The 14,377-nt window shown below is 31.0% G+C and overlaps 2 protein-coding genes across 3 annotated transcripts; one reads left to right on the top strand and one right to left on the bottom strand.

Annotated features, from left to right (window-relative positions):
* Positions 1–1,331: 1,331 nt before the first annotated feature.
* On the top strand, positions 1,332–3,666 carry LOC134266579 (platelet endothelial aggregation receptor 1-like). 2 transcript variants are annotated; one of them, XM_062748805.1, is made up of 4 exons: positions 1,332–1,482; positions 1,654–1,709; positions 1,828–1,953; positions 2,849–3,666. In XM_062748805.1, exons 1-4 carry the CDS (start codon positions 1,367–1,369, stop codon positions 3,043–3,045), a joined length of 495 nt encoding a protein of 164 aa, XP_062604789.1. In that variant the 5' UTR covers positions 1,332–1,366; the 3' UTR covers positions 3,046–3,666. The 2 variants fall into 2 exon arrangements, with proteins under 2 accessions (XP_062604789.1, XP_062604788.1); XM_062748804.1 differs by having other exon boundaries at positions 1,819–1,953.
* A 2,787-nt stretch (positions 3,667–6,453) lies between these two features.
* On the bottom strand, positions 6,454–9,319 carry LOC134266578 (uncharacterized). The gene is made up of 3 exons (XM_062748803.1): positions 8,991–9,319; positions 8,571–8,723; positions 6,454–7,250 (listed from the first exon to the last, which is right to left on the bottom strand). Exons 1-3 carry the CDS (start codon positions 9,043–9,045, stop codon positions 6,958–6,960), a joined length of 501 nt encoding a protein of 166 aa, XP_062604787.1. The 5' UTR covers positions 9,046–9,319; the 3' UTR covers positions 6,454–6,957.
* Positions 9,320–14,377: the final 5,058 nt, after the last annotated feature.

The raw sequence follows: 14,377 nt of genomic DNA, 5'->3' as shown, positions 1-14,377 counted from the left end.
TATAATGAACATGCAAAAGAACTTAATGGCTATTTTCTAAGACCTGACAATAAATATAGCAAAAACTTTAGACGATATGAAGATCGGGTTTGAAATAAAATACTGTCTTGAACTATAAGCAATATTTTTGCGAAGGTAAGAAAACGTGATAGAAGGAAAGACTTGCTGAGCCTTCTTACGTTTTGACCCAAGCCCAAATATTTTGTATTTCGTTTATCCCGCAACGTACTTTTAACATTTGGAGTCCAAAACTAGCCAATTCAGAATGACAGACTTAGTAACATTTCTGCGTTTGAAACCATGAAGCCATGGCATAAACATTGTACTATACATGACGTCACAATGCTTGTAAAACGTCTGAATACATGCACAAGGCTTTATAAGGAGGTGTGGAGGAAAGAAATATAAGTTCGTTTTGACAAAATTCGATTTTTATGCGCCCGGATCGAAAGATCCGAGGCGTACATTGTTTTTGTCCTGTCTGTCTGTCTGTCTGTCTGTCTGTTTGTCTGTTTGTCTGTTTGTCTGCAAACTTTAACCTTCGCTATAACTTTTGAACTGAATAATAGAGACTTTATATTTGGTATGCTTACTCTACTAATGAAGGTCTTTCAAATGACACCAAGGTCAATGACCTTATGACCTTGACTGTGACCTATATGCTAAAAATAGAGGTTTTAACGCAAACTTTGACCTTTGCCATAACTTTTGAACCATAAAAGATAGAGACTTCATATTTAGCATGCATACTCCACTAATGAAGTTCTTTCAAATGACACCAAGATCAATGACCTTGTGACCTTGACTGTGTCTTATATGCTAAAAATAGCTTTTTTGAACCTTCACGATAACTTTTGAACCATGGAAGATAGAGACTTCATATTTAGTATGCATACCTAACTAATCAAGATCTTTCAAATGACAGCAAAACCGATGATCTTGTGACCTTGACTGTGTCATATTCTAAAAATAGCTTTTTTGAACCTTCACCATAACTTTTGAACCATGAAAGATAGAGACTTCATATTTGGTATGCATACATCACTAATCAAGATCTTTCAAATGACTTCAAGATCAATGGTCTTGTGACCTTCACAGTGACCTTTATGCTAAAAATATGTTTTTTTTAATTTGTTGCCGCCAGGTGCATAGTGTTTCACAAACACATCTTGTTCTGTTTAGATTTCACATTTGAAAAGTTTTCTGAAGGGAATACATTAAAATATAATCTAATGAGAACATAATTGTTACATATTAAACTGACATGGAAAATTAATATTTTAGCTAAGCACATATATTTTCAGGAAGTAAATTCCTTACACTACGCACTTGATTAACATGAATACATAATCTATACAGTAACTGTATGCTTAGTTTTATGGGGTATTATTTATTCAAGAAAATGTTGGACTGTTGTTTTTTATTTGTTGTGTTCTGTGGTGCCAGTGTTGTTCGAATATTATCTACAAACTTTCTTTACGTGTAAGTATAAAAAAAATTGAAATAAAACCTTCCAATATTTTAATATTGAATCTGTTAACGAAAAGATGGTGAATAGTCAAAACAACATTTGTAAAAAAAAAAAAAAAAAAAAAAAAAGGGGGGGGGGTATATTATACACGAATCATTTCTCATATTTTCTCGTATTTTCAGAGCTGGAGGAGAAATTTGTCAAGCTGGTCTTTCCAGCATAAATGGAACATGTGGAGGTAATACATTTTTAAACTAATCCTTTTTACACCTTTAAAGCATTTATATTGTAAATATTATATTTGCTTGAATTTCCTTATGTTTGAAAATAGTAATGACTTTTAATAGAATGTCCAGATGGATTTTATGGAGACAACTGTGCTAAAATGTGTCCAGAGAAAACTTTTGGGGCACGATGTGGCGGATATTGTGACTGTTTACCTAAAGATTGTGATCATAAGGTCGGGTGTCTTAAACAGCAAGGTACAATCTTAATATCATATTCTTAGGGTGAAGAATAAAACATATGGAGATAACGAGCAGTATTCAATATTAAAAGTCCATAAAACAATACAAAATAAAAGAAGAGCTAACACGAACCTCCATAAAATCAGAGAAGGGATCATATGCCATGAAGGAGTGAGCGCACTCCTGCCGACCGAAAATATGCATGGTATTGATGACAATAATAGAAATGCTGTCTTTGAATACAAAAAGAAAGGATCTTTTGTGATTTTAATTTACGGGAGAATTGTAGTACACATAAATTTTTTGAACGCTTATAATTATAAATGACCCCCCTTGTAAATAAGGCGTTAGAGTTGCTTGTTCCGTGCTCGGATTGTTATCGATTTCAGCCCAATCGAATAGCTAGTGACTGTTTTTTGAGCACGATAATTTGAGGTGAAAGTTACCTGTATTTCGAGCTCTGATGAGACATTAAAAAACCATTATTTTATCTCTGATGAGACACACATCGAAAACCAAGGCTCGTATCAAGGTTAGCGATGAAAGGATGAAGATCCACTGCACTGAGCCTCGAGAAAAAAATATTTTTTTGGCAACAGGTATATTACGACGTTTCTGGGTACCAAGTAAACAATTCTAAATTAGAACGTAAAAACATAAAACTAATCAATGTTTTCATAACTATTATGCAAAAAAATGTGCATAGAATGGAAATTTAATAATTGCTTGGTCATTATCCATATAATTATGGATTCGAAGTATTTGATGAAAGGTGTATATTTAAAACGTTTTAAAAAGTCATTGCTCGGTGATCGAATGGGAAACGGAAACCATAAATAAAATATTATTATTATTCTGGTGTTTTTTTTTTTAATTAAAAGATTTTAGACTCATATTTTCGTTTATTTAGGAAATTCAACTCAGGATGAAGAATCGATGAAATGTAAGGAAAACTTGAAAGCAACCACATCTACAAAGAGAGCAGTCATCATAACAATAGGAACAATTGTTTGTTGTATACTCATATTTTATATATCCTACGAGATTCGTAATTGCATTATTCGTAATAGATGGCTTCATGATGGCAAATTCGTTCAAAGGATATAAAACAACTAAATGTACCCCAGAATTAGAGAAAAAAATTGAGTTTAAAAAGCCTCTCAGCTGGATAACACTGGGGTTATTTTTAGATAAAATACATATGCCTTGGATGTAATTAAGAAGAATAATCGTAACATTTGTATTCTTCTTTTTTGTACACTATTAGAGTAAATACACAATATCATATTATACAGAATAATTACAATATTCTGTTATGAAATAATTTCAGCACATCTGAGACTCTACTTAGACAGGCATGTGTTACAACGGAAATAAAAGCAATAAAAATAAATAAAATGCTTAAGATGAGATCAACAACTTGTTCTCATAAACACACATGGATACTTATATTAAGGAAGTCAAAGGGGACGGAACAGAGAATGACTTGATTTGTGGCAAAAACGATATTTTACCTATATATAGTATAAATGGAAAAAAAATGCTATATCAAACAGCTGTAGGAAATCTATGACGGAAATTTTTATAAATAGTTTTCTGATTCCAGTTGACAAAAAATTAGATAACGGCTTATAAACGATTTTTTTGGAGGTTCTTGTTTGTTCTGCTCCTGTGTTGTTTCCTTTGAATAGACTTTTGGACTGGATTACTGTTCGTTTCCTCAAATATTTCATTTGATTTCATTTCATTAGAGATTGTTCTATCTGACGTATCCGTATCCATATCGAGATATGAAAGGCATCTCGATCCCGATGTCTCAACCATTTAATACCATTTCCGTCTCTGTTTGTGGTTAAATAAGCCACGGTCATGCATTGGAAAATAGAAAATGGCAATTTTTCTATTAAAAATTTTAAACTGCTGTAAACCTCTATCATTTCGTAGAAAAATATTTATGAAAAAAAAAGAAAATGAATAAATAAATTCAAGTATAAAATATTTCATTTTAATTATTTTGTTTTAAAATTAAATTCATTTTGTTTCAAAATATTTGTAGGAAATCTCCTTTGGATGGAATGCCATATACGACAGCCAACTGCTTACTGCCAACTGCTGACTGCTTACTGCCAACTGTCAGCTGCTTACTGCTAACTGCCTCACATATATGAATAAATTTTATTTTTATATTGATACTTATGTGACTTAAAAAAAGGGTGCGGATCTAGATCATTTTTCAAATAGGGTCACTCATGTTAAAAAAGTTCTGAAGAGTTCTAAGGTCCCTTTTAGTTGATTTATTTTATACATTGAATAATTTTTAGTTGGTTTAGTTTGTGCATTAAATAACTTTACAAATTTCAGAGGGGTGGTCCGGACCTCTCTCTATAGATCTATGCATGTAAAACATATCTTATTTGTAAAAACAAAGAGATATAAATGTTTGATCGGCGTTTTCTACGTGGAGGGTTTAAGATCAGTTTTAGTTCGTTTAGTTTATACATTAACCCATCACTGTACAAATTTTAAATGCCCCCCCACCTCACCCCCAAGATATTTGCATGTAAAACATTATTATACATAGAGATGTACATCTTTAATTTGAGGAAATTCTTAACTTTAGAATATAATGGAAAATATAAATTTATTTTCAACACATCTTTATCTGCGAAACGATAAATCTTTTTTTTTTTTTTTATTTTCTCTCTTTAAAGGTTTTGTTGTCTCCGGGGTTGGGGGGTAGAGGTGGGGGTGGGGGTGTTACTTCTTTTAAGATTAAAAGCAGGAAATAGTCGTTTTATTACCTATTTCAAATAAGAAAATAAAAATAAACAATGTACTTTATCAGTGGCATATATTGAATATTACATGAATTAAAACATGGACATTTAGTAAATTTAATTTTACCAAGGTGACCTCTTGGAAAAAAATGTCCTGGATCCGCGCCTCTTTTTTTTTTTTGAAAATTCATACAATTATCAGTATAAATTTAAAATTTATTCAAATATGTGTGGCAGTTGGCAGTAAGCAGTCAGCAGTTGGCAGTAAGCAGTTGGCTGTCGTATATGGCATTTCCTTTCTCTTTTTCCTCTCGCTTAATATCAGGATATTTTATATATATATTCTGAATTTGTCATATACCTTTACACGGTATAACGGTACCCCCCCCCCCCCCCCCCCCCCCCCCCCCTCACACACACTGAAATACAAAATACGTTATCATCAACGCGATTGATAAAACACTGTAGCCGTTTTTAAAGAGACTATTCAAACTGATTTCATAATTCGCTTCAGGACCGTTACAAGTATTAAGTATATGCATTGAAGAGCCTGAGCCCTCCTTTTCCCTCCCCTCACATTGGCGTCAGAAGCAAATTGAAAGTAGGGAGGGGGGTAATTGAAAGAAAAAAATATAAGTCCTGAAAAACCCTGACATGCAAAAAAAAGTACTTAAACACTATTTTGTGTGTGTGCAGGGGGGGGGGAGGAGGAGAGGGGGTCGAACTTTTTTCATTGCCCTTTTTTTAACACTACCACTTACTCTTCTTTGACTGCAATACAACATGCCTTTTGAAAGTGGAAAGGGAGCTTATCCTACGCCTGCAGTCCCCCCCCCCGTTCCGGCGTCTGTGCCTCACAATGTGCACACACGACATTTGATAACGTCTTTTGACTATCATTCATTAACATCATTCGTGGTTTGATATAAAAACTATTTCAGAATATGGTATTCAAAAAATATAATCTAAAATCTTCTTTTATGCTAAGATCAAAATAAATATGGCTCAAAATTTTCTAAATAATACATCTTCTTTTGCTAAGTCTACTTGTCCATCGTGCTAATTTTCTTCTCTTTTTTATCCGACTTTCTTTTTTATTTATATATACAATTTGGCCGAGATCGAGATCATTGTGCACAGTGAAGAGAAGGAACTGCTTCAATGTAGCCAAGAAAAAAATAAACCCCCCCCCACTTTCTTGCAAAGATAGACATTAGACATAATATAGGCATTTAAAAGTGGGGTTTACCTTTTTTGTGGGTTTAGCCCACCCCCTTTCAATTAACGTCCCCCACTGTTTGCCTGCGACGCCCATGATACGGCTATCGACCTACAATTTAGGGAGTGTATTTAAACCCGCCCCAGAATTACCAGCTATCCAATTTTTTTCTGGAGAACTATGACCATCAAATACGTTATAATTAATGGCATAGAAGATGATAAAAAAGGAAAAGAGGATGGACGTTTTCAGTAAATCCCCCATTATCATACACATTTGTTTTGCAATATGGTGAAATCTTTCCCAGTTTATGTACAATTACATGTTTTTACAATCAATTTACAAGTTTGAGATAAAGAGGTTTAACTGTATATATAATTATATATTATTGGGGATATGTCATGTAAAATTCTTGTAAATATTAATGTTAATTTCAGAATGAAGAATGAATACCTTAAAAGAGAGAGAGAGATAATAATAATTCAAATCATGCTTGTTTTTCTAATTTTATTTTTAAACTTTTACCCCCTCCCCTTCTCCCCCCAAAACATGATGCATAAGGCGTGTACATTAACTGATATGTTTTTTATTAAAAATATCACACTGCATATCATTTTTTAGTGAATGAGGTTAAAAATCAAACATGAAACGATGGAAATGTAACCAGATTGTTAAGACATCGGGATCGTGATGCCTTTCATATCTCGATACGGATACGGATACGGATACTTATACGGATACGTCAGATAGAACAATCTCTATTAAGAAAGTTTAATATCTTTCAACAAAAAGGAATTCAACAATAAAGAAAAACTTTAACTTTTTAGACTTTTCAATTATTATTATTTTTTTGTTTTAGGTCATTAATTTGACGTGCAAAAACAAAAACAAAGTACAAAAAATAAGACGAAAAATATTATTCTTTATTCAAAAGAAAGACTTTACTTGATGTTAACACTATATAAGTGATATTGTATAATTGACAAAACAAAAGCAGTATAAAAAAAAATTGTAACATATATGTCATGCTACCCCATCAATAAGAAGGTTTGCGATAAAAAATAAAATTATTAAAGAGAATGGCGTCGACATTTTTGCTCCATTCTTTGTTGTTCTGATAGAAGTCTGATCTGAAATAGGGACACGCAAAGGCTCTTTTACAATTGGACGACTCTTGCTTTCAACGTTGAAGTCCGTATTGCAAAGGTCAAGGTTACACTGACAGAGATGACCCGGAAGTTTTTTGTTTCCAAATGATGTGAAGTTTCGTGATACACACCCAGTTTTCTTTGTATTTGAACAGCCTCGCAGGTACACTGTTTAAAAAAAGATAATAACGTATACTTGATTTATATTCGTTGCAAAATATCTACTTAGCTATAAATAATTATTTCTGACAGATGTATTGACATAATAACAACGGTTAATGCAAACAATTTTCGTAACGCCTGTTATTAAATAGATGCTTGCAAACAAAGTTGCTTTTGTAAAACTACATTTTTGAAGAAAACAAACAGTACGAGTGTTTATACTTCCATTTTAAAACCTCCGTTATGTCTGAAAATGTGAATTATATTTCAAATTTTATCTCAAACAATGTACGAAGGTAATTTAAATGTTGGTATGAATTAAATTTGAAACTTATTAATTGATCGTAATTAATCCGAAGAACCTGAGAATATTCAATTTGTTATCGTCGCCCGCGTGGTGCAGTGATTCAAGCGTCTGCCCTCGAGTCGCAAAGTAGGGAGTTGATCTTGACGTCGCGGGTTTGAATCCAATTTTGAGATGTGGAGACCAGTCCTTTGGATAAGACCGTATAAATGGAGGCCCCGTGTCGCAGGAGGTGCTGGCACGAAAAAGATCCCTCCCTGTTAAACGACCCTGAGTGTTGAGTTAAGGATAAAATTTGCAGCTCTTCATCGGCAAGTGGTGGCGTTCCCATATGAGTCAAAATTCTCGAGAGGGACGTTAAACAATATGCAATCAATCAATAATGACGATCATCAATGGATGATGAATAAATAGTACTACGATGGAAATACGTGTAATATATAGCGGTAGATAACCAAGGCGATCAAGGAAACTATAAAATGAAGGTTGGGAAATACTAAAAATTAAAAATAATTGTTAACTTTTTCTATTTGAAAATTAAAAGTGAACAAACAATAGTTCATTGAATTGAAATATTGTCCAACTACCTGTCTTGTTGAAAAATAGTAGTTATTTATAAGTTAAAAAAATGAAAAATTTGTTATCTTTTTGTTATAAGAACTACATGAAGATAGTTTTCTTTTACTTTTACAGTGTAACTGGATAATTTACACGAAATATCGGCTTATGCTTCACACTTTAATCTTAAAAATAAACTGGTATGAATCGAAGTTAGTACAAGTTAAACTGTCCAAATTCAGATAATTAATAGATTTTAAACTCAGTAAATTCTCAGTTTTATTTAACAATTTAACGCCATTCATAAGTACAATTTAATTCTGTTTGTTTAACGTATGAAGGTTTTATGGGGTTATTTTAAAATGTTTTTTCGCAAGAAAATCATTAAAAGCTTAATATTTAAAAAATTATTTGAAAGCCACTCCTGAATGCAGCAATATGCAAGAAAAACAAAACAAACGAACCTTTGTTTCCACTGGGTGCTGTGATTTTACTGACTCTACATGTCACGTGACATTCTTCTATCATGGAGGAGTTGGTCTTCAGAAAAGTGGCATCAGGTCCGCAAAGAGATCCATGCTGGACAGTGTTACATTTCAAACATTTCAATCCGTCAACTGTTTTACGATAAGATTTCAATTATATTTAAAAATTAATGATCAAAAATTAACTTTTTGAAAAGTATTGTATGATTACATGCAAGTTATGTGGATAATTTCTTGAACGAAAACTGGTAAAAGCAACCGAATTTTTTTTTCATGAGAAATAATCTTCTTTCCCAAAAACACTTTCAAATATCTAATCTATTGTCTTTTTATACAAAAAACTAAATATTTGTATTTAGAGGCAAAAGTTGGCAAACAATATTGATCTTAACGACAAACCTGAAATGTATTCCAACATCAGAATAAAGGCGAGTAGATCCAGGTGAATGCCCATGTTGATAAGAGATTAAAAACAGACTAAGAATATTTATTTTAAGTGCATTTATGACATCCTTCCGGTCCCTCGCCACTTATGTTTATGTTTATTGAGGTTATAAAGCATGTGCTAGCTCAAGCTTATTGTACCCTAAAATTATACAGTATCAGACTTCTGAGTGAACTTTTAATTTTTTCTAATACTTACTCTGGTGATGTTTATTATATACCGTATAATTATCAGATTTCAAGGTGACTCAGTATTTGTCGAATTCGTGTATACCGTTCTCTTAGATATGAGAATACATAAATTACGTCTTAATGAACCTGTAGAATTTATCATCAATTAATTCTGATGATTCATCGTAAATTTCATCAGGAATTATACATTAGTTTTAAAGAACTGTACACTTTGATATATGTTAATATTTATATATGCAAAAAAATGGTTTAGATTATTATTTAAGTGGAGAAGAAACAGCTAAACATGATACATGAATGAAATATGTAGAATGATTATTGACAAAGTAATTTAAAGTCAAAATAGTATCAGACATGTTGAATTGCTATTTAATAAACATTGTATGCTTTATGATACGTTCATAATATATTTTACCCACAATTAGAATAGCTGTGTAGTATAAATCAAGTTTCTCGAGAAAATTACATAACAATAAGCAAATAACATTGAATGAATACAATTACGTTGAGTACGTTCAGATATTAGACAGGTAAGTCTTTGTGCTCAGTAAGTTGAAACTATAAGCACTTGTCGCAGATTTGAAGTGATTCGTTTGATGATGGAGATAGTAATTTACACGCCAAATAGTAGCGCTTATCATGATAGGACAACTATTTCCGGACTTCCGATCGCTGATGAGGAACAAGGAAATCTTCCCGAGTTAGCTAAGTACTTAAAAAGAAACAATAGAAGAGATTTTAAGTACTTGGATGTTATATCATAAAGACATGTTTATTTTACACTTGATATATAAAAACAAACCTTATGAGTGATTACAAATTTTGAGATATGTATCATATAATCAAAATATTTTATATCAATTTAAAAACAAGTTGTTTTTTTTTTATTCCAACCTTTAAGGAAAATTCAATAACATCAAAGAATACATCGACTTATCTGATGTGTGATTATAGAAAATATTGATAAAAATACAATTCTTGAAGTCCTTCTAATGGAGATTAGAGGCATTACTATTACATATTCATCATATAGAAAGAAAGAAAAAATAAAGAAGAGGCCTTTGTAATTGCACAAATAGAAAAATTAGAGGCAGAAAATACATTAAATCTACATTTGATACAGGCGAAAAAAACAGATCTTGAGAATTTCAGAAAAGAAAAGTTACAAGGTCATATTATAAGATCCCGAGCCAGATGGGTTGAAGATAGAGAAAAACCATCTCAATATTTTTGTAAATTAGAATCCCGTAATTATTTGAATACGATAATAAAAAAGATTAAAACAGAGGAAAATGAAACTATTTACAATCAGTCAGAAATTTTAAATAAAATCAGGATGTATTACAAATCTCTTTACACTGCTGTAGATGCAGAACTGCTCGACATAGATCTTGCAGAAATTATCAAAGTTACTCAGGTTCCAAAACTTGAAAATCATGTTGCCAAAAGACGTGATGGAAAAATTTAGGAAAATAAAGTCTTAGAGGTGTCAAAAAACATGAAAAACAAGTCACCAGGAAGTGATCGCTTTACAGCGGAATTTTTAAAATTTTTTTGTTTAGATTTAAAACATTTTATAGTACTTGCTATAAATAACATATTTCAGAAGAAAGAACTTCCCATTTCTCAAAGATTAGGGTTAATTACCTGCTTACCAAAAGGTGATGTGCCAAGAGAAGACTTTTTGAAAAATTGGCGAACTTTTACACATTTAAATGTGTTTTATAAACTTTTATCAGGTTGTATTAGTTATAGCATAAGATCCACCCTGGACAATATCATATCAAATACTCATTTTCTTTTTAAAAGGAAGATATATAGGTGAAAATACCAGATTTCTTTATGATCTTATTGATTACACTGAATCTAGAAATATACCAGGATTGCTTGTACTTATAGACTTCGATAAGGCTTTTGATTCAATATCCTTGACCTTTGTGTATAAAGTATTAGAATTTTTTGGGTTCGGTAAAAACATTATTGAATGGGTAAAGATTCTAAATACAAAATTTTGTGTATCTGTACTTCAATGTGGAATTTTATCCGAACAGTTTTATATCCAAAGAGGATGTTGTCTGGGAGATCCTGTTGCACCATGTCTGCTTCTCCTTTGTGCAGAAATTCTTGCAATTATGATCAAACAAAATCAAAGCATTAAAGGAATTGTTATTGACAAAATAGAACATAAAATATCCCAATATGAGGATGATACCTGGCTTGCCCTCGACGGTTCACCTAAATCACTTTTTGCAGCATTAGATACAATAGATTTTTTCTCAAAGTTTACAGGACTTAAAATAAACAGCTCAAAAACTAAAATTGTTTGGATAGGTTCAAAAAAATTCTCAAATCAGGGTTTCCACCATTCTCGTTGGAAACTTGAATGGGGTTGTACAACGTTCAATTTACTTGGAATTAATTTTTCAATAGAACTAGATAAAATTATTGATATAAACTACAATGTTCACATACCAAAGATCAAAGCATTAATTCAACAATGGAAAAAAAATGGTTCTTACTCCTATTTGCAGAGTTATAGTTCTTAAATCATTAGTTTTACCCAAACTTTACAATCTTTTTATATCTTTACCAAATCCAATTAAAGATTTTTTATCACTATTGAACAAAGAAATCTTTGAGTTTATATGGAAATCAAAATGTGATAAAATTAAAAGGAAAATTATTACTCAGGATTTTTTACAAGGAGTATTAAAAATGTGGATATAAATAACTTTATCACATCTCTTAAATGCTCCTGGATTAAAAGATAAACAAAAAGCAATCAACCATGGTTAGATATTTTTTGGCAATTAATGGTAAAGACATATTACATAAAGCTTTTGATTTTGGTGAAGAGTTTTTGTCTTGCTTTATTTTAAAAAATAGCAACAATTTTTAGAAAGATGTGTTTAATTCATGGTTATGTTTCATGAAAACACTCAACAACACTTCATATATGAAAACTAAATATCTGAACTTACCTGTGTGGTGCAATCCCAATGTAAAATGGGAAACAATTTATTTATGAAAAATCTTGGTATATAAATGGTGTTAAACGTGTTTGTGATTTCTTAGACAATGAAGGAATTTTTTTTAATGTCATTGATTTTGGAAATAGATTTCATTCGTCTAATGTTTGCGTTTGTAAACAGGATATGAAAACAATACCGATATATATTTGTATTGTACAACAATTCTTCACTTTGGAGTAATCTTAGCATGCACATATTTACAAAACCTTCTAAAAGAGTTGGATTTAACACTTGCAATATTATTTTAGGTGAAATGCCATTTCTTATTATAATTTGGTGATAAATATCATTATTTTATATACAAAACAATATATTTTCTCTTGTTTAAAGGAGAACAAGATACCTATGATTAATGGGCTGCTACATCATTTAACTTTTAAGTACAAAGTAGAAAAATGCATAGCAATTCAAAAAATTATAATGAACAATTTTTAAAATCTATGGTCACCGTGGATGAATATTTTTGAGTTATAAACATTTATTGAAACACAAATTTGACATATTTCTTGAATGAAATACTGTTTATTTAATATTTCATTCTTTTTTTTTAAATCAGAGGGGTAGTGTGAATGTGTTTAAAAATCTTATTATGTAACTTGACATGTAACTTTTTGATAAAAAAAAAACCTAACAATTGGTATAAAGCAAATCAGACAAAATACAACCAAATGAAAGGTTACATTTTCTTAAAATTACATCATAACTGTATATCAAAAAGATTTTTTGTAATTTCTGCAACGGAAATTTTAAAAGTGCTGAATTTTAAGTTGAAATAGAATGTACTTTAGGTTATAAGTTGAGAATAAGTGGTTGCATAATTACAGGAAAATCAAAAAATTGATTGTATTTCCTTGATCATTGGGTTTAAGTTTATAACATTAAATTTGTTTTGAAGGTTGTTTCTTTTTTAAATACCAATGGCTTTAAATATCTTCTGGACTGAATTGACTTTCATAATCCGTAATATGCTTTTCTCAAAACTGGTGTGAGTTTTGATTTAGAATTCATAGAATTTTTTTTAAATGTCGATGATTAACTACGACTTATTATTTATGTATTTTCCTTTGAATTTTAGAGTTGGTTTTGAAGACTGTCCTTCAAATTATCAAAGAGTTGGAAGCGCCTGCCTAGGTTTCTAATTCAATATTGTTTTATTCTAATGTTGATAACCTAGCGCAATTCGATAGTATTTAGTAAAAACTTGCTAATATATTAAATTTGAAGTTAAGTGTTTTTATAAAACAGTTCATAAAAATTTTATGAGAAAATGTGTCTTGTGTACTGATTTTTTTTATGTAGAATGTCCCTAGGGTTATTTTGGGAAAAACTTTCTTGTTCCTTGTCCAGAAAAGATGTATGGAAAATTATGTGCGGGAATTTGCGATTGCTTGCCCGAAGAATGTGATTTCAAGGATGGATGTCGCGAACCACGAGGTAAGCCCTGTTTTGATGTAGATCAAGGAAGTATTTATTGATTTAAAACAAAAACTTATCAGTTAGTGATTATCTTAAAAAATCTAAAACATGCTTGTCATTGAATGTAAGCTTTTTTTTAAATAGGCAAACTTGTTATACCACTAGATTCATGATAATTACAGGCCAAAATTGCACCCCTTGGATGAGCTCAACAGATGCTGAAATTCGCAAACGTGCCTTCACTATTTCAATTATTGGTGCAGTAGTATGTTGTCTGCTTATTATGTATATTATTTACGAGATACGTTATCTCAAGTATTTTTGCTGTACAAGAAAGAAGATGTGTTCAACAGTTTTGAAGAATATCTAATTATTGAGAGAAAAGAGGAGTATCATCGACCTATCAAGCAATGCCTTTGGGTAGACCGAAAAAAAAAAGAAATTTGAAAACTTTACATGAAGTTCAAATTGCTTTAAAGAATTATATGCAAGAATTGTTGTAAAAGCTGTAACGTGAATATCATGCTATTTTTATGAATCTTTTTTTCAAAAACATTTTGTATGGATTCTAAAAATCATTATTTTTATTGATCATATCTTCGATAACATTGATGATATTTACATGTACATGTATGAAGGGTGAACAAAAAGATCGCGAACTAATTGAAAATTTTTCATAAAACAATCAAAATTTGGTTTTGC

Source organism: Saccostrea cucullata, unplaced genomic scaffold (genome assembly GCF_032062105.1).
Source record: "Saccostrea cucullata isolate Sc308-1 unplaced genomic scaffold, CSIRO_AGI_Scuc_v1 ctg1139, whole genome shotgun sequence".
In the NCBI taxonomy this organism is placed as follows: Eukaryota; Metazoa; Mollusca; class Bivalvia; order Ostreida; family Ostreidae; genus Saccostrea; species Saccostrea cuccullata.
Note: the sequence above shows the minus strand (reverse complement) of the source record. Positions and strands in the feature narration are given on the sequence as shown.